General features: G+C 36.2%; 1 protein-coding gene across 3 annotated transcripts; it reads right to left on the reverse strand.

Moving 5' to 3' along the window:
• Nucleotides 1–152: 152 nt before the first annotated feature.
• On the reverse strand, nucleotides 153–22835 carry LOC139960285 (kunitz-like toxin PcKuz2). 3 transcript variants are annotated; one of them, XM_071958540.1, is made up of 5 exons: nucleotides 22717–22835; nucleotides 14475–14510; nucleotides 6875–7036; nucleotides 2652–2852; nucleotides 153–1679 (listed from the first exon to the last, which is right to left on the reverse strand). In XM_071958540.1, the coding sequence occupies exons 1-4, from the start codon at nucleotides 22799–22801 to the stop codon at nucleotides 2671–2673; spliced, it is 465 nt and encodes a 154-aa protein (XP_071814641.1). In that variant the 5' UTR covers nucleotides 22802–22835; the 3' UTR covers nucleotides 153–1679; nucleotides 2652–2670. The 3 variants fall into 3 exon arrangements, with proteins under 3 accessions (XP_071814641.1, XP_071814642.1, XP_071814643.1); XM_071958541.1 differs by lacking the exon at nucleotides 22717–22835 and adding an exon at nucleotides 19898–20301; XM_071958542.1 differs by lacking the exon at nucleotides 6875–7036.
• Between the last annotated feature and the right edge of the window lie 1929 nt (nucleotides 22836–24764).

Here is a 24764-nt window from a genome sequence, read left to right on the forward strand (position 1 = left end):
GAAGCGTTATGGGAGGTTCTTCTCATTTATAATGATAATGGAAAGAACGAGTACTAAGCATATATCATCCCCCCCCCCCCACCCCTATCCCTCCTCCTTTTCCTCACCGAAATAGTTTATTCTATGTATAGACAAAATACGAATCAGAGAAGTTGAAGCTTCAAACTTTTATTATCGGTATGAACACTTACAACCGGCTCACATGGTGGCCGAATCTAGTTCTGTTTGCCAATAATAACCAGTACACTAAAGTATATGGATCTACCAGTTACGAACAGAAAATAACAAAAGAGATAATATCGCATAGGTTATGTTAGTCATCGGTGCTGTGCGGGTTTTGATTAAAAGTGGCCCTATACGAATTAGAGCAACATGCAGGTATATGTACATTATTGTAGGTACCGGGTATTTAGTTATATAATTATTACTACTTTCGTCAAACGTACACGTTGGGGAATCTGATTAACATGCAAAAGTTTGGAATCAGTAATTGTTAAGAGAAACTAAATTGACTAGTTTGTACACTGGGTCAAGTTTGTTATGCTCAGAATACGTAAGTCACGTATAAAGAGTCTCTGTTGTTATGGTAACAACTTCAATGGAGACACCATACAGATAGTAATGATTGGAAACAGAAAGAAAACAGTAATTTTCAATTTGACTACTTTAAGAATGTAGAATTTGATCTTTAGGATATTACTGAACTAGCCTATATCAATGCGGACAGAATGATGTTTGTAGAATCTACAATGAAGTCTAAATACTGGGGAAGAAATGTGTTTGGCAAACGGGTATTATTGCAGCAATTATACTTACTCGTTGTAAACGATTAGGGGTTTGTTTTCTCTTTTGTTTTAAGATGAAAACAAAGGTAAATACTTGACTGATTGAAGAAAAGTCAATATTGAATGAAACACACTTACTCTATTCATTATCACATAAACAGATGGAAAGTAAGTCGCTTTCGGACCTAGAATAATCCGCTTTAAATACATATTGAAAAGGTTAAATGAAGAAGTAACATGGAGAAATATTCAGTTCGATTCTCATCTGCCATATAATTACCCTTGTCCTTATTTCTGTTTAATTATAAATATTAATAAAGAACACCGTCCGTTTGCCTAACAGATCGTACTTCTAGGAAATTTGAGAAATTCAAGTGAGTTCCTCAGTGTGTTTGCATTTTGGCTACTCGAACATTGGGAAATACTCAGGGGCATTTATTTTATTTTTATTTTTTGTTAAATTCTCCATCGGTGGTATAGAGAAAATCTTCTCCCTGACTTACAATGCAATGAGTAAACACCTTCCTGTGATTCGTGGACCTGAAATAAACCAATTTACGATTATTAACTGAATTTAATAACTACTGCAGAAGAGAAAGAATAGTCCTTGACATTACAGGGAACAAAACATTAAATTTTTTACAATATTATATGACCTGTTAAGGTGTATGATTCGGACACTGGATAAACTTGATTCCAATTTCACTTATGAATCAGCTAACTTAAGTAAGCCTGTGATGCACTTTAACTGCTCAGTGAAGTATAATTTCACAATCGACCAAGTGATGCTCCAATATGGGCTGTCTCTATAATTGCTGGCGTAAAACCAAGATGTGGACGAAATACAGATGTCCGTCGATGGCCTTCCCGATTACCCGAGATAATCCGCTCTTCCTTGAAATAAAATAAGAAAATGGTGATACATACATGACACTTATGAGCTTACGGGAAAATCTGTATTGCGAATTTCGAGGATAAGAGGGAGAACGTTATATCGAAAAACCGCTGGTTAGGCACAGGAAGCTGCGGTAATACTGAACGTTAGGTTAACTGATGAAGTCTTAGCAATACGTATACGATTCTAACTTTCTCCATTCATCTTTGGTAAAAGAACCCATTTAAACCAAATGACATAACGGTGTGTTTATGCGAATTTGAATATCGTATCACATTGCTACAATGAGAAAGGATAATTTGTAAGAACAGATTGGGATGGACACCCCTATAGACCCAATAATAGGCTATAATAGATCAAAATCATTTGAGGCTCGTTTCCTATAAATTATCTCAGCAATGGCTTGTATGGGGGCTTGTATATACAGATAGGGAATCGGGCATGGTGGGGAGGACCAACATGGAAGTTAAAGAATTACACAAGATCAGATGCTGATGTTCCACGAAGACTTTCGTAACTGTAATTAAATTTAAGGACTTAGAGTCATGCGGTGCATCAATCATGCATACATTGAAATGATACGTTTATTAGATCACCTGGTACAGCAAATACAAATATCCATGCATATAAGCTACGTAATATACGCTATATTGGTAACTAGATTGAAACTATTCAATCTAACTGATTAATTTTCTGTTAATCATTCCAATCTAAAATATATTAGGAACCAATACGCTGATTAGATCACGTGGCACATCATGTAGATATATAAGATGTCATGAGGTGCCATATATTTTTAGTTGTTTATTTATAACTAAGAATCCAATTTCATTATCTTTTGCCACGTCAGAGAAATAGAAATTGAAATTTTGAATCGAAGATCATATTTTTGACTGGTCACATGAATTTAGACAGCAAATTTTATCTAAATCCATCGCGTCGATCAGAAAGGTACGGAGTGTAACGGTTACCTTTGGCTACAGCAAACTGCTAAGTCGCCTTGCATGTTTTCTCGCAGACCGCTCTCGAAATAAAGTAATTCCTGTTCGCCTTGCAACCACTCGAAAGGAATATTTCGCACTGTCGAGTTTTCCGGTTGAAGAACCATCGACGGACTCTGCCGTTACAAAGTCCGTATTCGGCCTCCATGAAGCAGAACATTGGTCGATCAACTATAAATATGTAATACAAAGAAAGAATAAGAATCAAAGTACATATATCTTTTTACGAGCAAATGTATATTCCAACCTCTCCTCCCCCCCCCCCCATCCATCCACCCACCCCTTCCAAAAAGGCCTGATGTCTTCCTTTTTATCTTTTCATTTATCATCAAATTGTAATTCAGGATATATTAAGAAGTTCTGCAACGAGGTTTCATGTTTCACCCGTTTAGTATTATCAATATTAATCTGGACGTTCTCCAGTAACCTGTAAATTACTTTACCGTGTGCAAACGTCTGAATTATTGACAAAGAGATTACTTTCTTGATGGAGATGTGTTTTAACCTTGTTTACAAAAAAACGTTTGAACTATAGTGTTCGTAAGATATATACACGTAGGGTCCCGTATGATGGAATCAGTAATAAGCACAGATTGGAACGGTTTGATAGATGAATGGCACTTTACTTGAGAAATTGAACATTTCCTTTATTAAGAAATCGAAAGATATCGTATATGCGAGATAGAGTTCTAGGTAAAGACATCCATATTTAAATATTATCTCCTATTTTAGAATTAACTTGATTCGGAGTAAGTCATTTAATCCTTCACACTTCACATATCTTCTGTGTGGCGTGAGGGAGGGAGGGGGAGAGATTAATGTAAAAGTATTGTGCTGACATGGTCTATTCACTCAGTGTATGAATTAGTATATTATATGTGCTTGAACTTATTGCAGTGGGTAGGATGTCTTGTCTAAAATTTCATATCTTATTTAAACAGTATACACGTTATATAGCCGAATAGGCCGATATAGCCTTATATAGGCGGTTCTGTGTAAAATAATGTTATATACGCCACACAACCCCCCTCCCAAATCATGTAAATTGGCAAGTCTGGCGCCGTCGAAAGAATATATCGAAACAAATGAAATACTTCAATTAACATGTAAGACTCAGCTGCTTGCAAAGTTTTTGATGCATATCTCAAAGTTCTTTATACAGTATTCGCTTAAACTTCTATATATGTTATCATTTAATAAAACTCATTTGCTTTCCGAATAAAATGAGTAGTCTTGGATATTATAAAAAAAAATTGCTTATGTCCACTAGTGTTTACCTTAGTTTTCAAATCGTCGCATACAGATAATATTAATATAAATATTAAAACATTGAGGAAAGGGAGACAAAACCAGTAAATAGATGAAAATTAAAGAAAGTAATTATGCAGGTTAAAAGCAAAGCATGCATTGAACAATGTTAATATAAGGTTAATAAAACACAAGAAAACTGACATACTAACCATTAGTCCAGAGGAAAAGTTTAGTTATACATATGCATCGATAAGACCAGAGCCTCACAAGAACTTTGAAAGGATACACTGAAGACTAGATTTCAAGGGTCACAGGATAACCTGAAGTCTAGATGTCAAGGGTCACAGAATAACCTTTAATCTAGATGTCAACGGTCATAGGATATTAAACTAATAGAAGTAGAAGTAAAATATGTAATATAATATCGTCTAGCAGCAGATATGTTCCAATTATTTGCTTGTGTAGAAAACTGAATTTAGACAAAACATTAATGTTGATATTATGAGTCCAACAAACAGACGAAAATTAATATAAAGGCAATTTTGATACGCATTTCAAATATCCGTCACATTTCAAACAGTTTGAACGTGTGGAATGCTACATTAATACTGCTGCAGCTCGTTCACGTCTTGCAACTAATTTAACGATTCTAATATCTCTTTAAGATATACCTCATTAACGTTACTACTCAAGCGTCCATTAAATAATGAAGGGAAACGAAAAGTTTTCATACTTCAATTTGATTTTCTTCAAAAACGACCGATCAAATCATCAATAAAGGCTTCTTTAATTTAAAGTATTTCTTGTAGAGTGCCTTAATGTGATTAATTGTCGTCTTATTTTAACTATTACTGGATATGATAAGTGACGTCACTGCTGTTGAATATCTCATCAGAGAGCTCCTCAGTTAACCATTAATTCCTTATGTTGTGTATTTCGTGGGCGTTGAATGACGTAATACATGCCAAGCTCTGTAGTTAAATATATCAACTTTTGACTTGCCAGAAGGTGCCACAAAGACCGACATTGTGCTAGATTACGAAGTCCAGTCGCTTTGATTGAAGAGCCGCTGATGCCTATCTACTTTTCCAAAAAAGTAAAGAGTTAATACAAAAGTAATCCCCAAAATGATGGAATTTTGCAGAAATATCAAAGTTTATTTTGGACCTATATATGTCATAATTGTGTGGATATCTGACGGTACAATGGTCTACCAGTGAAGCGAAACGATGAATGATATAACAATCTTTAAGGAAGAACGAATATACACAGCTGCTCAATTGAAGTGCAACGGTGCCCTATATATCATATGCAATATAAAGAACCAATTTCTCCTGCAATATCTATTTAATATGTAAAGGTTGGCAACCTTCTTTCCTGTTCATACAGTTACAGTCTGGGGGTTTGGAGTTCATCTACTTGTTTGGTTTCGTGAACGGGTAATATTGTCTTCAAAATTACTTCCTTGTCAAATTCCTTACCGATTTTGCATAAACAATAAAGAAAGCCAGTGAAGAAGTACGTCTTAAAATATAGATTTATTGGATTCTAGTAGTTAATTACTGCTCCCATAACCTTGTGTCGCGGAGCCAAGCATTAGTGGACCATTCACATCATTCTTAGAATAACTTTAATCAACTAACTTGAAATTTGCCAGCATCGTGTGGCTTGAGTATATAGATTCTGTTTCTAATTTTCTAAGGAATAATTTTAGAAAGCACAATCATACAAAGCAGAATTTAAGGTGTAGGCCTAAACAATATTTACAACATGTGACAATGTGTATACTCTAGAATGATATTTTGATATATTATCCCGAACCTAATTGGGTCACGGAATAGCTAGATTTTATTGCCAAATTGAAAGTATGTATGACTATATTGGCTTCTGGTACACAAAACATGTGTTATAGAGAGCACCCACTAAATTCTCTTGAATTAGATGTATTTTATGAGTATGGAATCCTTTATTTCAAACTGAGAAATATCGTCGAGAAGCATCCAAAGACACCTAAACATCTTCATTATTTGCAGCACACAAGTTCACTTTTTTTCCATTTACTTTATCCTCATCTGTTATTAACATTCCTGTTTACTGACCTAATAATAAATCTAATAAGTCTGGGCTTAATCCAGAATTTTTATAACTATTTGCAGGGAATTAAAAAAAAATAGTGGACAAAGTTAGTAATCTCAACAACAACAAAACTTAAAAACAAACAAATCTAAAAGATGATATGTGTATGTTCTAGGCACGTGACTCTTTGTCACTTCGCTAATTGAATATCTTATTTATAAAACTATAATAATTCAATTGAATAAACAATATCTAACACCGCAAATTAATTATGCAAACAATGGTAGCCTTACAGGCCACGTATGGACCTCACCTTATCGCCCAACAAATGTTATTAAGTAATGCCAGACACAAAAGAGTATTGCGGTACCTATACAAGGTATACGATAAGAACTTTAGTATTACACGTTGCAGACGTGTGATTGAACAAGTTAAATTACTCGTTTTGAGCCGCTTCAACTAAGAAGTTCAAGCGATTTGGTTTGGAGACTTATTAGATATTACATGTTAGTAATTAATTAATAATGGGTACATGTGGGGTATGGATTAGGGAATAACTTCTCCCTGCCTCCTCATTAGATTTACATGAGTAACATGCACATTTATTGAAATTCAGATGTGTAAAGATTTATTAATTGAATGTAAGAAATCACGAAAAGATGATTCATGGTGATTATAGAAAGATGAAATGATTCCTAAAAAAGGTGACATGCATCTTGACAAATATTAAATCTTTTAAAGAAGAGGAATGATGTTGGAAGAGTGCTAAGTGAAGTGTGTTAATTCTGCTTTAAGAAAGTGAAGAGTGCTTGAAGAAGAGAAGGTTCCTTTGCAGATGTTCAATCACTATATAGATGGTATCTTACCGGCACATGTAAAGTTACATTCCCCAACTGAAAGAAAATTGTTGTTGTTGCCATCACATCCACCATAGACAAATGGTTTGCAGCGGCGCTCTGCAGGACTATAGAACCATCTCTGTAAGTTTGCTTTGCAGCGTCCAGTCCTTGGTCGCAGTCGGCAAATATCTATTAAAAATGATCATTGGCAGCGTTACTTACTCTCTATGATCTCTCTAACATACCTCATTGCATACATTGAAAATGACATTTTTTCCTCTACGATGCCACATATCGCACTAATTTTCCGTCTTGATTATAATTCTCACTTTTTGCTGCGGCTCAGCATTTCCCTATTGCCTTCTCCGCATTGGACTGTCCTCAACATGGTACGTCTTTGTTGTAACTATATGGTGATTGATTTGTATCCTAAACAAACTAACTGTAAGACGTTTCTTGGCTTGACAGGCCGTCGAGTTCAAGACGTGCTAAACAAAATGTGGCACAAGATGAAATGTCTCTCGATATGACAACTGCCAGATCAGAGAGTGTCTTCCGGCTACAGTTACTAAGTTAAGTGTTAGAAGAGCGATACATTATATTATACTATATTAAAATGTATTATATTTGACAAAACGCAACTATATTTGATCATGCGTTATTACTAATTTTTCACGTCATATTAAGTCCACGGTGTAACAGACTTTATCCATCACTTCTTCGTCGGATAAATTAAAAAAATTAATCTGCAACTTCCTGAATTCCAATTCACCTCTCACCCATGTTACAGAACCGCTGTTACAATTCCATGAACTCCTCCCCGCATAACCAGATGAAACAGTGAAGCACCTATTGCATCTAACCCCATTCTTAAAGACTTTTAGTAAACATTTCAGTTAACTATATTCCTCCTCTCAACCACTGCAAGATGTGTCAAGTCATCGATAGTTTATTGGCCCTGCTTATAGGAAAGAGACAAATTAGATAATGGACTTAGGACACTATAGGGATATATATATATATAGAGAGAGAGAGACACCTGGCTAATTTTTATAAAGTCTTAGTTGCTATTATTCTCTCCGTTCTGGGTGCAGTACTTATTGTACCAGGGGCGGATGCAGCATTTCAAAATGATAGGGGATGTATATGACTCTCATGTAAGGGGGGGGGGGGTAGGGTCCTCTCCAGAAAAATAAACTAAAATTTAAGACATGAAATTGCGCATTTCTGAGGCATATTTATAGGTTATAAATTAGGTCTTTAATTAGATCTACCCAGAAGAGTTTGCTTGTAAGCCTTGCAGCTATACTTTTTTCAGTAATGTTTTATGTTGGCTTGTGAAGAGAGGAGGGGAGGATGGGGGAGGGTGGGTGTACAAGTAATAAAACCTTAGAATAAAGTTGAAAGTTACACTTATTTCTAGTTCCTTTTACATCTCTCTGCTACAGAATATCCCAAAATACACCTCATCAGAATTCTCATACGTATTGATTAGTCAGGAGTTTGTAAACAGATCAATAGACCAATATGTCAAGGACTATCGGCTTATGTCCAAATATCTCCCAGAGCTTTAGACTAGTTCTTGATAGTTTTACCAGGAACCAATGTCGCATAAGTCACCAATGGAATCTTATACTTATTTACAATTTATACCATACAATATGCAAATATATATATACACGTGAATAGCCGCATGAGAACTTATAACACAGATATCAATAAAGTTTGCACAATTCTCTGGGTTGCATCTACTATTCCCAGGCTGACTTTAATTATATTACAGTTTTACAACTGTCATTGAACTAACCAAACTTTAGAAATGAACATTTTCATAATTGTTTCTACACCGTTATCTCACTTTTCCCTCAAATTTAACTTTTCTTGAGTCAGTTTGCTTTTAGATCTTTAACATTGTTGTAGGAACAGGGCAGTTGACCAAAGCGCATTGAAAGACCCCAGTATCGTGGAAGGTAATTATATAATACATTCCATACAACATACCAAACAGATGTAGGCGTGAACTCCAAGTTTAACGACAGAGTACCGGTAAGTTCAAAAGTGTTTATGCACAAGTGGTAAAGGAGTGTATATTTTTTCAATCGTTAGGGATTCGAGTAGCACGAAAGGCTAAGAAACACTTGCCTAATTAGTCGAACTTATTGCGAAATAATATCAAACTTTCATTGTTACGTTGAATAATAAGCTATATGGTTATTGTTCAGTATTATTTTAGTTGGTATCTTATCTTTTTGCAACTTATATTATTTGGCCATTATTTTTAAAACGCGTTGAATTTTTTTTTAAACGCGCTGAGATTTTGTGTTAAGCGCACTGAGAGTTGCAGGAAACAAATTATAACGCTTAACTTATAACAACAAATAAACCTGTTACACATTGAGCTGATTTTTACTCCCAAAGCCACCGTAGAATGCTTACATGAGAAAAGGTTGATGCCTGTGATTTGAACACCGACTACGCTCCCTCCAGACTCTTGAGTCTTTCGGGTCCCGGAATGCAGTAATTGCACTAGTAAAGGAAGTCGAAGCCACTTGTGCTGGGAGATGATGTTAGATAAACGGAACAGACATATAGTTTCAACATCTAGGTCAGTTCAATAATAACCAGCGCCCCCTAATCTCTCCCGGAATCAGATTCATGTCACGTGTATATAAATGGGCTTCAACGACAGGTACGTCCTTACAGATACAAACAATTTAAATTCAATGCATCAATATTTCAAGCGAGATTAAACCATATGACAGTGTTGATCAGTCGAACGATAGGTGAAAAGGAATCAAACATTTATAAATAAACTGACGATTTTCAAAGTGATGGGGCTTAGTTTCATCGCAAGTAAACCTGATGGGAAGTTCAATATTAAAAAATAATTTTTGAATATAGAAAGGTCTTGGAGGGGTGGCGGTGAGATCTTTTATGATATTTGTTTGCTGTCTGTATTACTTCTGCTTCCAGGGGCTGTTGTTCGTATTGCCTTTCTTAACCTTTGTTTTAATTTCTGTCCTTGCTATTAATTTATGCATTGTATAATTTAGTAGTTTTGTAAGGATCTCTGTTTTCACAACGCCGGCTTAAATTGAGACTTATACCGTTCTAAGTATAAACAATTTTAAATAACAAAAAACTTAAGTATAACGGTTAATAGAATCTAACTCCTCCTGGAAGATTGTGATAAGTATGATTCATAGGTTGCGTAACAGACACCCCAACCAGTGCAGCCGGAGTCGCTAACACAATATCTCTCTACAGATGGAATATCGTTTGTTGCAACCAATTACAGCACTGGGACGCAGGAGATATTTGTTTGCATTCGGACGATTTCCTTTTTCCCTTGTTTTCTTTCTAGCAGAGACCCACCCCTGCAGCTGATCCCTGTGATCACTATAACACTTAAGTTGAACTATTGCCATAACACAGATATCTGTTATATTCTTACCTCTTTTATCTTGTGTTATATATTCATTACTTCCCTGTCTTCTAACTCAAGCACCATACTGCGACAGTGTGCAGGTACGATGTCTGACCTATTTTCTAGTTACTGCTATCTTTCAACTCTATCCGTGCAACTAACACACTCTCCCTCGTGTCAGCCAATCGGCTCTCTTCGTAAGACGTTACATTAATATTCTCAAGTAATCACATGAGACAAACATCTGTTTTATGTAACCTCACCTTTAAGACTTATTTTAAGTTATCCAGATATTCTTATTATAATACCTAGCTTCACAGAGAGTTCCCTGCGGTATGCGTCGGGTTGTATGTTAGTGCTACTCCGAACAAAACATAATTATGTCTCACAAATCTGATGTAATATTTTGATTTATTTTTATCTTGGTTTGCAGACTAACTGCATTACAATGGCGGCACGTATACTACTAGTTTCTAGTAGTTTCAAAGTTGTAATTTGTCTTAAGACAAATGCTCATAGATGGTTTTCTAGATTTGTTGTGGCTTACCAATAAAAGTTTGACATTCAATATTATCATTATATTCATTTCTGAAGTTTAATTTTATTTTCGTTATTATTGAAAGTCTACCGCCCCAACTATTATCAGCAGATATGTATTTTATATTCGATAGAATGGATTTCAAAGAAAAATTCTTTATTAGTTAAAATAACCTCCATGGATTTGTTTTGCAGATTGATTAGTCATCCCATACACTGATTATTGATACTACAATTGTAGAAACTATGAGCATCATTAAGTTTGATAGATATCTTTAATTAAAAGAAATGTAATTAGTAGCAGCTCATCTACATATGTCATTAATTCATTAATTTCATTCAAGATCTAGCTGGTTGAAGCCAATATAGTGGTGGGGTACACAGATCAATCACCGTGTATGACTGGCGGTAGAGAATAGCGTTTCTCTTTACTTATCACAGCATTATCACAAACTAAAATGTAAAATCAGTCGAAATATTCGCTAAAATGATCAATGAACAGAAAATTAATGACAAACAGACGCTGCGACAAGTAACAAGTCGTCCATTTCTGGACATGAATTGTTTTAAACTGAGACAGTGTTTCTATCCTACCAGTCGTTCATTCACTGCTTTATTGTACAATTATTTTACTCCCTTTGTGATGGTCATCATAGATAATGTTGTATTTTTAACCTTGATTTTAAGCGGTTATTACATGGTCTATATTAGAGAATGTCTATCCTCACTCCTTGTACTAAATCATTCATTCCATTGCTGGTGGGAGGAACACATTTATGATACTTTACATTTTTACCTTATCTAGCTTTCCCTTGTTGGGTAAAATGACTCGTAATGTAGCCTTCTTATATGTCTGCTATCAGTGTAGCTCTTAACTCAGCTTTACTGAGAAAGGAATCACTGTTAAAACTTTAAACAATGCTTGGTCTTATGCAGTAATCAATTATACAAACCGAGCATACTTAACAATTACTGATATAAATGGTTTCTTCAACCTACAGTTTGTTATCTCATCTCCCTATATTATGTATAGGAAAATGAGATATTGTACTTCACCCCATATTAGTAATGTGAAGATGTGTGTGTGTGTGACTGAGTGAGTGAGCAAAAATATGTGTTGCCAAGTCCTCCTATAGATCGTAAGTCCGTTCAATTTCAAACTTGGTGACTAGGTGTCTGACCATGTGAACTCGTACTTGCGTGGTTTATGAAGTCAAAGGTCAGAGGTAAAAAAAAACCTAGACATTGTTTTATAGCCATTTTCTGCTTCTCAACATGCAGGAAAAAGCCACAATACGATATGTAGAGACTGATGAGACGAATTCTAAAATAGGACAGAATTAGGTCTTCGGCGGTCGGAGTCAAAGGTCAATTGAGGTCAAAGATCATATTGTCCAGTGCGAAAAAGTGTATCGCAGACTCCTGATACACCGTAATTCCGTTCAAATTCATACTAAAAAACTACAGTATTTAAGTCATTACAACTTCCTGTGAATGGGCAATAACCTCTCTGTGACATAAACTCTTGGTCACAGAGTCTGTTACTTATAATTACTAAGGCACATAGGAGATGGCTATGGCTAACCACATTTGTATACACAGGAGATGCAACAGGTTGTCATCTGTCATTAAGCATGAATATTTCATGGAATTAAAGACAAAGGGGGCTTCTACGCATATGATGTGGGTGAGGGTGAATAAACTCGGGAACAGGAAGTAAGTAGTTACTCTTAAGACAAAGAGACATGGAAGCACATGTTTAAAGTAATATGATGGGGATATAACTACATACTACATTACACTAAATGTGTGAACAAAGGGCATACTTTATAGCTAAATTAGGATACCAAGAGTAATGTCATTAAGGAGATGGGATCTATAACTCCATGGATTGGCCTCTTGTTAGTATTGTCAATCGATTTGGTGGGCATGGACTCCCACCTCTCCCACCCCCTGAAAATATAATGTGTCTTTTTTCAAGAGAGAGGAGGTTGGTATTGTGATTAGGAGTTTAATTGTTACTTAAACCATGTTGTACAGGTAGCTGAATGCCTAATTTAAGCCTGTATTACTAACCTCCTTTGAATTTACAACAGCGCATGCGTCGTCTACATGGAACGACCAGTTGACGCTTGACATGGTTGCGCCTACGACGGCTAATAGCAGGTGTGCAATTATTCCCTGCCAATCTGTGTTCTGATGTATGACAAACGGTTATTAGCCAATTTAATAAAACCGCTGACATTGAAAATGACATTCCCATTGGAATCGAGAAGTAATTTTGTGCCATATGGCGTTCTCTAAAAACTGTGTTAATCGATATAAGGTTTTGTTTGCTTGAAGGAATTCTCTAAGCTGATTTCGTGGCGATATTTACGTCTGAGATGATGAATTCAATTCCATCAAATATTAACCGACACGCACAAATGCACTCCTAACGACCATATAACCGAGATCTTATAATTGAATTAAAAGTGCTCGTCCCCCGATAAATGTAGGTCTGCAATATTAAAATAGGAGATGTTTATCAATTCCGTCTGTCAGAAAATCTTGAGAAGCGTTACTCTACAAACACAGATTCTGCATATCTTATGATTGAAAGAGGTTTTAATCCGGATTACAATCCTTGAGAACGCAGTATGTTACAGAAAATGACATCATTTCGAAATAAAGGGAAAGAAGCTTTCGCATTCAGATCTCCAATGTACCCCAACTCCCCCTACGCCCCCCCCCCCCACCCCGCCGTTATTCTCTAACTTGTATAACGCAAAAAATACATATATACGCAACGTGTATGATGCAATAACAATAGGCATGTACCCTGCACACTCATTATAATGTATATACACCCTGAGGCAGTTTAAACCGTGGCAGTCCATTTCCCCTCTCATTTTAATATATTTATCGGGCATTTGTATGAATGTTCACGAGAACTTTCGTTCTTTAACGTTCGATAAAACAGGACCATATTCTCTCCATCCTAATGCAATAAGAATGCAGTTACTATTTTTTTCGTTATACTTCATTGTTTTTAGCGTGGATTGGATTGGATACAGTTGCAACGCTACAACGCCAACGTGTATTGGAATGCATCCAAATAATTAATAAGAAAAATGAAATTATATTTTGAAGAAAAAATAAAAAGAGTTGTCAGATTGCTTCAAAGACATCACACCTCTTTACGTCAAGTTTAATTTGGTACAAAAACGCGTCAATTTATATTGCTATTATCCCGAAAATTAAACGTATAGGAATTGAATGCAAACTACCCCAGCATGCATAAAGGATGCTCCTCTTTCGTCAGTAAACGATCAATTTTCACCTGGACTATACTTTTAATCAGAGAAGGAAAAAACCTTTTACTTACAAAAAATGTTGTTTTTACATTTGATTTCATTATACAGGGTACACAAAATTATGCTCAAGTCAACGAAACACACAAGGCAAGATAAAATTAAAGCAAATTATCATACATATATATTCAGGTTTGTTTCTCCGATATTAATGGAGAGGTTTCATATGGCAGTCAAACTGGGATAGGAAAAGCTTATAATAGCTTGAATGGCACCGACCACTATATACACTCACAAATAGACACACACACACATATATAATATCACAAACATACATTAGTTTGACTTAAAGGAAGACCAAAACACATACCCTTCATTCCGGCAGCTCTGTTGACTCCTCTTGTTTCTATAATGAAAACAAAAAACAAAACAAGATTGATTGCTGTCAGGCAGCGGGAAGAGTTGTTGAAATCTTGACAGGATCATCGGGTGAGGTAAAGACATGTGACACGTTTGTAAGGTGTTGTCATCATATACCCCTAGATTTGTATAATGATTCTTCTGGATTCGAAGCTAGCAACCATATTTGGATATGCATGTGTATTTCGTACAAGAGCTTCCTTTTCCTATATATTTTACTTCGATATCCTAGCTTGTTAAGTTAGTTATACATTCAGTCACGTGATGGTGTGTATTAAACCTTGTAAGTAGTCATTTTAACACGTTACATCTAATACATAAAAATAAACTTTAAGATCACAAATCAAGATATCAATGTTTGTTTAAGTCCTAAGTTCCTTACATTTCAATTAAAAGCCATATGATTAATTTATTGAACCATGAATTGGAATGGACGGAATCTGTGCTCGGAGAAGCCCTTTGATGTTTTCATTCATACATTGGGAGATTTCCCTGCTGCAAATGGTGTTTGACGAGATCACGAACAAACTCGCGATGAACTTAGTAAAGTACGGAAATCACCAATTAACACTGGCTGACTTCAGACTGGCAACATTATCATATTAGGGAATGATACACACCCTTTGCTTTTCGATATTCACAAGAACATCACGAATTCACAAACATACAAATGCCTTTATATTAGGATTCTATTGCTTTTTTTTCTTGGTGCAAAAAAGCAAATTAATAATAATGATAATATTCAATTTTTATGTAGCGCTTTATACCAGCAATAGTTCTCAAAGCGCTTTACAGACGTTATATAAACCCTGGTGACTGGTCAACGATATCCTGTCCCAGAGACAATCCCTCCAGGCGGCTGCAGTTATATACTGTGCCCAATGACAAGTTACCTTACAGTAACCCATTTCACCCCTGTGTGGAGAGAGGCAATTGAGATAAAGCAAACTTGCCCAAGGACACAACGTAATGAACTAGGCAGGAATCGAACCAGCAATCCTTGGATCACCAGTTCTGCTACAATAACCTATGAAGAATCGTGTGTTTTCACATTTGGAAAGCACCAAATAATCCCCTGCAGTAAATCATTCGTAGGTAAACCACCGTTTGCCCATGACAACCGTCTTTACAACTTGCCAGAATGCTCACATTTGCTTTCAACCAATTATTTTAATACCTGACCTCCAACAGTGCTTTGGAGGGTCAGATATACAGAAGAAGACGAACATTGTGGCTGGTAGTTTAAATAGACTTAGAGTCAGATATGAATGTATCTCGCTAACTTAATAATAATCAGGCAGTTATTTTACGACGCTTATAAGCGACCACGAATGTGGGAGCGCAAGGGCTTACTGATTGCAACTTTCTCCGCTTCAGGTGGTTTCCAGTTTAACATTTGAACGCAAACTTTGAATCTTTTCGATTAAAAAGTAATTTAAGATGGGAAAACCGTAGATTGCTCTTGGATAAGGAACCCATCTTAATATGACCCGGGGATCGAAACCCGAACCTTCCGATTGCTAAGCCTCCTTGATTCAACGTCAGCGCTTTTATCCACTCGGCCACCGCACCGGTTTTTATTGAACAGTAACACTATGGCCGCTTACAGTAACACTATGACCGCTTACAAGGTACTCATCGTTAAGAAATAATTGAAAAATTCCTGAAAAGTCAGGGTCGTGTAGAGTCATGAAACAAATGGTGCTAGACTTTTCTCTGTAATATATATACACTGCAAACCCCTAGGGTATATTCTGTGTAGTCATGAAACAAATGGTGTTAGACTTTACTCTGTAATATATATGCACTGTCAAATCCTAGGGTTTATTCATCCTTTTGAATCAATTGTCAGCACATATGAGATTGTTCGTTACGGCAAAATGAAACATAAATATTGTATATATGACGGCGCCCCGAATACCCTTCTGGTATAGCACCTAAGATTATCATGGGACATTTTTCATACAAAGTGACTAGAATGACAAGTTGAGTAAGACTGCAATTTGGAAAGTCAGCCGAAGAAACGAGAATGTCACAACAGACGAAAGACGAAATGATGATGAGTTTATCATAGCCTGCTTTAACCATGAAGTTAGAAAATAGTGTCAAATACTTAAGCCTGCCTGAGATCAATAAGTGAGTGGTGCAGCTGATGTTGTTATACTCCATGGTGTAGTTATACACCACGTTACAGCTACAACTGGTGTTGTATACTCCATGTTGTAGTTATACACCACGTTGTAGCTACAAATGATGTTGTTACACTTCATTGTGTAGGTAAACACCATGGTGTAGTTACAACTGGTGTTGATATACTTCATTGTGTAGGTATAAACGATGGTGTAGTTACAACTGGTGTTGATATACTTCATGATGTAACTATTCACCATGGTGTTGCTATAATTGGTGTTTTTATACTCCATGGTTTAGCTACAACAACTGATGTAATAATATGTCATGGTGTATCTTAAATAACTGGGTATTGCATTTCTCCGTGCATTTGTGTAGCTACAACAACTGATGTAGTTTACACAATAGTGTAGCCAGTAGTGATAACACGAAAGTAGCATTAAAAGGGTAGAGATGAGAAGACATTTTAAGGAGTTCTCGTGCAGTACACCCCGCCCCCTCCATCCGCCCGTCCCCCGGATCATTCTGGGTTCCATACAATGAACTTTTACGGGTGATACACCATCATGCTTCAAAGTTAGCACTCCCCATACCCACCCTAGGCCATCGAATATTAACCTATATTTGATTTACTCCTACTTTAGATTAGCGATAATCAAAAATTTAAAATTGATGTATAGATATGGGCGAAACAACAAGAAGCATCAATATTGTTTAGAATATTGTTGCAAGTAGGATGATGTGTCTTGCTTTATAGGTTATGACAATATTTCCGAAATTTGTCACAAAAGTGCGAAGTTCTTTTGACATTTATGACACCCTGTCAGTCACCTACAGCGATAGCATACGACATTATATCATAAATGTCATGTTAAAAAAATGAACGTATAGTTTAAATCCTTAGCGTGTTATTATGACAATCAGGTGGCTTCTGCCTCGATTCTCTCAGGCGCACTATCAATAAAATGCTTTACTGACAAAATATTTGCAAGTTTATTTATTATTATGAATTCATAAAGTACTTTGATAATTTTTTCTCCACTTCATCACAGTCGGCATCCACATAGATCAGGTCAAGTTTATTTTATGATCCATTTTTAATTGTTGTTCATTATATTCCGTCTTCAGTCAGTATAATTATCATTATAAGGCATTCTTTATAGCTCTAAAGGTTCTATAAATTGATATCTTAGTCTTTAGTCTTGGTTATATTCGATCATGAGAATACCTCAAAATTGGATTAAATTTGATCAAACTTTTAGGACAAGATGGAGAATGATCGTCGAGTATAAATTGAATCCTGCATCTATCGAAACAATCAAGCTCGTCCCAGACATTAAAACCAAACTACTTTAGTCATGTACTATGTAAGTCCTGTACTTCGTTAGTCCTGTGCTACATTAGTCCTGTACAACGTTAACCCTGTACTACGCTAGTTCTGTATTTATAAGTCCTGAACTACTTCAGTCTTACAATATACGTTAACCCTTTACAACTTTAGTCCTGTATTGCGTTAGTTCTGTACTTCGTCAGTCCTATACTAATTTAGTCCTATACTACTTTAGTCCTGTGCTATACATTAGACCTGTACAACGTTAGTCATGTACTACTTTAACCATGCAATTTTTAGTCTGATAAATATACGTTAGTCATATACTACTTTAGTCCTATACTATACTTTAGTCCTGTGCTTCCTTAGTAATGTACTTCATTAGTCCTGTAATACTTTAGTCTTGTAATATACGTTAGTCACATACTATACGTTGGTCGTGTACTACTTTATTACTATACTACTTAAGTCCTATACAACTTAAGTCCTGTACTTCGTTAGTCCTGTACTATTTTAGTCATGTACTATTTTAGTCCTGTACTACTTTAGTCCTGTAATATACGTTAGTCCTGTAATATACGTTAGTCCTGTACTACTTTAGTCCTGTAATATACGTTAGTCCTGTAATATACGTTAGTCCTGTACTTCATTAGTCCTGTAATATACGTTAGTCCTGTAATATACGTTAGTCCTGTAATATACGTTAGTCCTGTAATATACGTTAGTCCTGTAATATACGTTACTCCTGTACTTCATTAGTCCTGTAATATACGTTAGTCCTGTAATATACGTTAGTCCTGTAATATACGTTAGTCCTGTAATATAAATTAGTCCTGTAATATACATTAGTCCTGTAATATACGTTAGTCCTGTACTTCGTTAATCCTGTACTACTTGAGTCCCGTACGGTGTATGTCCTCGATATATCAACTAGATTGTTTAAATTTGTTATTAGACCTTCCCCAGGTGTAGCGTGACATTAGTACAACTAATTTGTGGGTTTTCTGAATTTCGAGACGATGCAAGACAAACAGATCATGTTTAACTTAACTCATGCACGAATTGTTGTTGTGATTTGTGATCAAGAAGTTATTTGTTGTTTACCGCGTAAACAAATCTTGAAAATGACCGCATCCTTGTTGCATGAATATATTGCATGTAACGATACCCAGAAGTTACCTACAAGTAGATTAACCCTTGTATCGAATATCAAATTAAATGAAAGATTTCACACTAACTAAATCAAATGGGTAGCTCACTTGCAAAATTATGAAAACTCGAGGAAATTTAACATGATAATTGAAAACAATGGTGAACATATTTATCAATGTCCCTCGTTTAATCACTTGTTTTTTGTGTGTTTTTGGGGGTTCCTTGAAATGGCTTATCACAGTCACAATTATGTAACTTGCTTTGATCATTTCAATCCATATAAGGATATTTTAGTCTTATTTGCAACTTTTTTGGTTTAGTTTGCAAACTTTGTAACGGCAGCAGATAAGTTCTATATAATTGAAAGAAAATTTGAGTGATTTTATTGTTTATATTAACCATAGATTAGACATACAGAAATGTTAATAGATGTCACTGCTGCTAATTAGTGACAGAACGGATCAAAATCAAGACGCATAATTTCTTTAAATAAACAAAAATGCATATTAGTGGTTATGAAGCAAAACCGAAATCAAACTCACTGATTTACTGACATAAATTCCAAGAAAATGTCTTTTGTAATAAATAACGTAGGCCTATGCAGAAACGTTTGTCTAGTATATATGATACTGTTTGTGACTACATTTAAAAATTGAGGGGAAAAAGGCCTAACAATAATACAATTAATAAAGCAATACACGTCGGTGAGGAAACCGATCCTATATACGATACTTAAAACAGGCACAAGAAAACAAACTTACCTATATTTACACTTTGGGCAAGTGAACAAACAATGGCCACGGCCAAAACAATAAGGTATTTTTTCATGATGAAACCCCTGCCAAACCTTTTGTTCTAACTCCTATAACCTGTAGGCTGTTTATCTGTCCTGTGTATTTCTTGACTTTTGCCCCGTCCTCTGACGATGTGTTGTAGCTCGGCCAAAAAGTTATCTTAACTCGATTTCAGTAAATGACAGATTTGCTCACGATTGCTCATAATTCGTCGAGAAACTCATTAACGATATTGCCTTCATAAAAACCAACTACACAACTAAAGTGCTCTGTGACGGCAAAGATTCGTGAACTGGTGAGTGCGTACAATTAAAATGACAGACGTCTTTGAAACTGTGGTCGGCACGTGCTTATCAATACACATACATTGTCATGAACACAACCAAATCTAAAATATACATTGGCCGTGCATGGGGGATTTTAAGAGACCTCTAAGCAATAATGCAGAAATACTGAACTTGTTCTGTAGCCTATTAAATTGCAAAGATGACATAAAGGAACTACATTAGAAAAGGTATATGATGAGAAATTGTTCAAGTGGAATCATAAAGATATTTGACGACGTCGGTGATAAAGTAATCACATGACAATAAATAACCCGTCACTAAACGCAACATATGGGGGGGGGGGAGGTGCGGTGGATTCGGGTGGGTGCCTTTGTCCCTTTATGTATACTGTAAAAGTGTCATTTTGATTGTTTATTTTTCCTTGAGAAAATAAGGAAACTGTACAATTTGTTGATAAACATTCCAATGCTGGAATTTGTGAAACTAAAGGGTCCATCTCGGGAAGTTTCAAGTGATTTTTCGGTTTGTTTGGTATACGTTTTTGCCTCCTATCCCCCTCCCTCCGATCTGAATCATCTGGCTAGAACTAATGTTAAAGAGAATTATATTAATCTTAAATATGACAAATAACTGTAATTCTAACTTCAAAGGTAAAGCCAAAGAGAAAGATGGAGAAAATGCAAGTATAATACTCATGTATTACATGAGATATAAGTTTGCATTTTAAGGCAAGTTTGACCATTCTTGGCGTTATTATCTATATAGGTCTTACAAATGGCAGCACCACTGTATCTAGTTTACAATTAGCAGCTTGCATAGGGTTTAATAGCTTCACTCTTTATTGTGACATCTGATATACTTATATCTGTACTCTAGCTATATACGGTATATGTTATAGTCCTATTCCATTGCAGACATTGTTTTGTACTATATTTCCACCTTAGAGTCTTACAGGTGATATTTACAGAGTCTGTATTGTGCCTCCATGTTCCCATTGGATACCCAATTATGATGTATGATGCAGAAGGCTTGACTCGTTCGATATTGGGTAGGCATAATTTGTAAGGAGCAGGTGTTTCGGCTCTCTGGTACGCCACTCAACGCTACCGACGTATCTATCGTTATTAATGGTTACATGCGAACACTATACCTTGCCAATAGATTCATAACACGACCATATACGCGGTTCAGTTTGATGTAGTTATTCCCGTATGTATGTATTGTAGTTACTCATTTCAATAGGTCCTTAATCTGACCCACTTGCGACATTTCGGCTATAACCTTAAGCCAACCACACTTTGATCCGTATGACGTCATACAGGCGATAATTAACTGTTTGCTTATAACATCAGTCCATTGTTCCACTTGAGACCCAGGTAACTTCCATGGTTCTATTGCCCTGTTCCACATTCTCTATTGTTTTATATGTATTTCATCTCTACCATTGTTTAGGGTAAGATTTCAAAAATGAACAAAAACGGATCTTTTTTAACCTTGCACTTTATCGTACTTTTGATATCACAGTTCTGGTAAATTAATTTTTATACTGTGATGGAGAATGATTACGCTATAAACGTGCTGTTATATTTCTGAATTTCAACCACACCCATAGCCCATAAATGTAAGTCGATTCTCTCTTCATGGCAGTAATACAGATGTATGCCGCTGAAAACCCACCAGTATGGGATTAGTAATACACATGTATATGCATAAACGCTGATGGATACCCATCAACTTTAATTTACGCAAACGGGCTTAATCAAAGGTTATAATGGATAATAGGCTCATAAAGCTCATTTTAATTTATCAAGTAGTAAGTGAATATTTACAGTTGTGGAAATCATTATTCACGCAAAGTTTTTCCCTGACACGATTGTGGATTTCAATGTAGTACATGTAGTGAGATAGTTAAGGCAATGTTTGTTTGTGGTACAATTCGTGGTAATAACTAACATGATTTGTTATGTGTGATAGCCTGGAGTAGATATTCAAAATGTGACTTGAGTTATACAGCTTGATTTTACGTACAACTATGAGGGATGGTTTGAGCGTGGGTGTAATGACTGTAATAATAAGAGCTAATGGCATAACATGTATGAAACATTTTACTTTTAGCGGAGTATTTGAATACCCCCCCCCCCTCCCTAATACTCTGCTACTAAAAATAAGAAGAAAAAATGAGATACATTACAAAGCTAACTCAGAGTAATTCCTCTTTTCTAACATTTATTTTAGTGTTTAAAATCTCCAGGACAGATATTTTCTAAAGACCCTGCATGCAGCTACCGGAAACATTGCCCCTGAAACCACCAGCCTGGGATCGCCCTCTTGGCAACACCCTACACCCCAGCCATAATTCATGTACATTGACAGAAACACCATGTTACCCCTCTGATTGTGGATTGTGTGTCCTTAAACCTCACCAGCCTGAGATCTCCCCCTTGACAACACCTTGCACCCAGCCATAGTTCATGTACATGGACAGAAACACCTTCTCACCTCTGATTGTGGATTGTGTTTCCTGAAACCTAGCCAGCCTGGGATCGCCCTCTTGGCAACACACTTCACCCCAGCCATAAATCATATACAGAAACACCCTGTAACACCCCTGATTGTGGATTGTGGCTGTAATTGTGGATTGTGGTATAGGGTGAGGAATAATAACCAAATAATAGGAAACCATGTAAACAATGTTTAGGGGAAGCACAAAAGTAATTAAACTATAAAGAAGGAGAGGTGTGATTCCTTTCGAGCGAAATAATCCCAAACCACTAAGTCACAGTTGATACCTTACACGATACATTAACTCCTTCGTTCTTTTGTTCCCGCCCCTGTTGGTTTCTTTCTTCTCTCCACCCCTTGTCTACTAATCCTCTTACATCTTTCTCTTTTGTGTTCACCCTACTCATTAACCTCTCTGTATTCTGTGTGTGTATTTGTCCCTTCTGTTACTGTAACTTGTCATTCAGGCTCTGAAGAAGATCCTGCTAGGATCGAAACGTCAGTCCCTCTTACTTTTACACATTCTTTTGTACTATCAATGATCTTAGTGTCAACGCTAAGCCCATTTAGTGAAAACCAAACCTCCTTTAGCCCTTTCCATATCCACTGATGATTAAACAAATACCTTTACTTATTCTTTATTCTTTGTTCACTAATTCTAAATGGTTGTGATGTTTGCTATATGATCAAGAAACTTTGCAAATTGAACTTAGTGAGGTCAGGCCGGGCTATGATCTCGGCTCTTCTATAGAACTGTTATCAACACTCCTTTCTTGTAAACTATTACTCCAGATGTGCTTGTGCACACATCCCTGATGTAAGGTGTGTGTCTTTTTTTTTTTTTTTTTTTTTTGGGGGGGGGGGAGTGGCTTGCTCTTTTTTAATGGAAATTGGTTCTCAGGGAAGGCCGGAGGGTGGTTCATGTCATGGTATCGAGTCTTGGGTTATCCTGGGAGGGCGGAGAATGGTATAAGTTATGTTAATAGAGTCATGTCTACTTTACAAGACATAATAATGGAGCCCTCTTTTTTACGGTGAGTGTGGACGGGAAATGCTTAGGGGTACAAGTTCGGTTAATGGAGACATTTCTTACGGGAAGGGCGGGGGGTTGCACGAATCAGAGTCCTGAGAACGGAGGGATACACGCATACAATCTGGAGTAGTAGTTACCAGAGGTCTAACCCCCTTCAAGATGCGGTAAAAACCAACTCATACAACGAGAACAGTGTAATGTTGTCTTATTGGAATCAACTTTTGGGGTTTACAGAGATATACTGTTAACTTAATTATTAATTTGGAAAATGTTGAAATATACATAACAATAATCACAAGGCAGTCTATGTCAATATACATAATCAATCACTTTTTCTATTCTGGATTGATCAACAGCAGAAATTAATAATTAAAGCATATCAAAATAAAATAGTTTTTTGAACAATGAATGGAAGTGTATGCGGCCCCTCACTGCGGTAATATATACCGGAAATAGGGCAAGAAAATACAAGAAGAAAGAATCGAGTGTGTCATGCATGTAGGCCATATTAACTATAGCATATCACCTAGTATCACAGTAGCTATTATTAATGTTCAACTATTAGCATATATAGAATCACATTACCTAATACACTTCAGGAAGCTCAGCCTATCTATTTATTTTTGAATATGAGCGTGATCAACCAAGGGGTTTAGAACGGTGTAGTATATCTTCTTCGCCCAGTTATGATCAACGATAGGATAGGATAGTCAAACAGGGATAAAACAGCTGCGTATCGTATCTAACCCACCTGTTACCATAGCGACATGGATAGAAGTGACAACCCACACCTATGACTCGTACGTTAACATAGGGATTCAGGAAAATAAGGCACTTTTATTTACGCAAGAGAGTGAAAATATCTTCAGGTTTAGTTTCATCAATATTTTTCTTTAATGATCCTTCCCTTATGTAAATCAAAGGATGGCATCCCTCTAATGCCCTCATGGACACGCTCGCGGCCGCCACTCTTCACTATTGAGACGTGTATATTCTAAGAATATTCTAAGCT

This window comes from Apostichopus japonicus, chromosome 19 (assembly GCF_037975245.1).
Source record: "Apostichopus japonicus isolate 1M-3 chromosome 19, ASM3797524v1, whole genome shotgun sequence".
Classification (NCBI taxonomy): domain Eukaryota; kingdom Metazoa; phylum Echinodermata; class Holothuroidea; order Aspidochirotida; family Stichopodidae; genus Apostichopus; species Apostichopus japonicus.

Excerpts from the sequence above, each read along its gene's own strand:
- LOC139960285 (XM_071958540.1), bottom strand. The coding sequence starts at position 22,801 with ATGATTTATGGCTGGGGTGAAGTGTGTTGCCAAGAGGGCGATCCCAGG. Across the intron at positions 14,511-22,716 it reads AACACAATCCACAATCAGAG|AAACAAGAGGAGTCAACAGA; the intron begins GTGAGAAGGTGT and ends TTTTCATTATAG. Across the intron at positions 7,037-14,474 it reads CAGAGCTGCCGGAATGAAGG|ATATTTGCCGACTGCGACCA; the intron begins GTATGTGTTTTG and ends CATTTTTAATAG.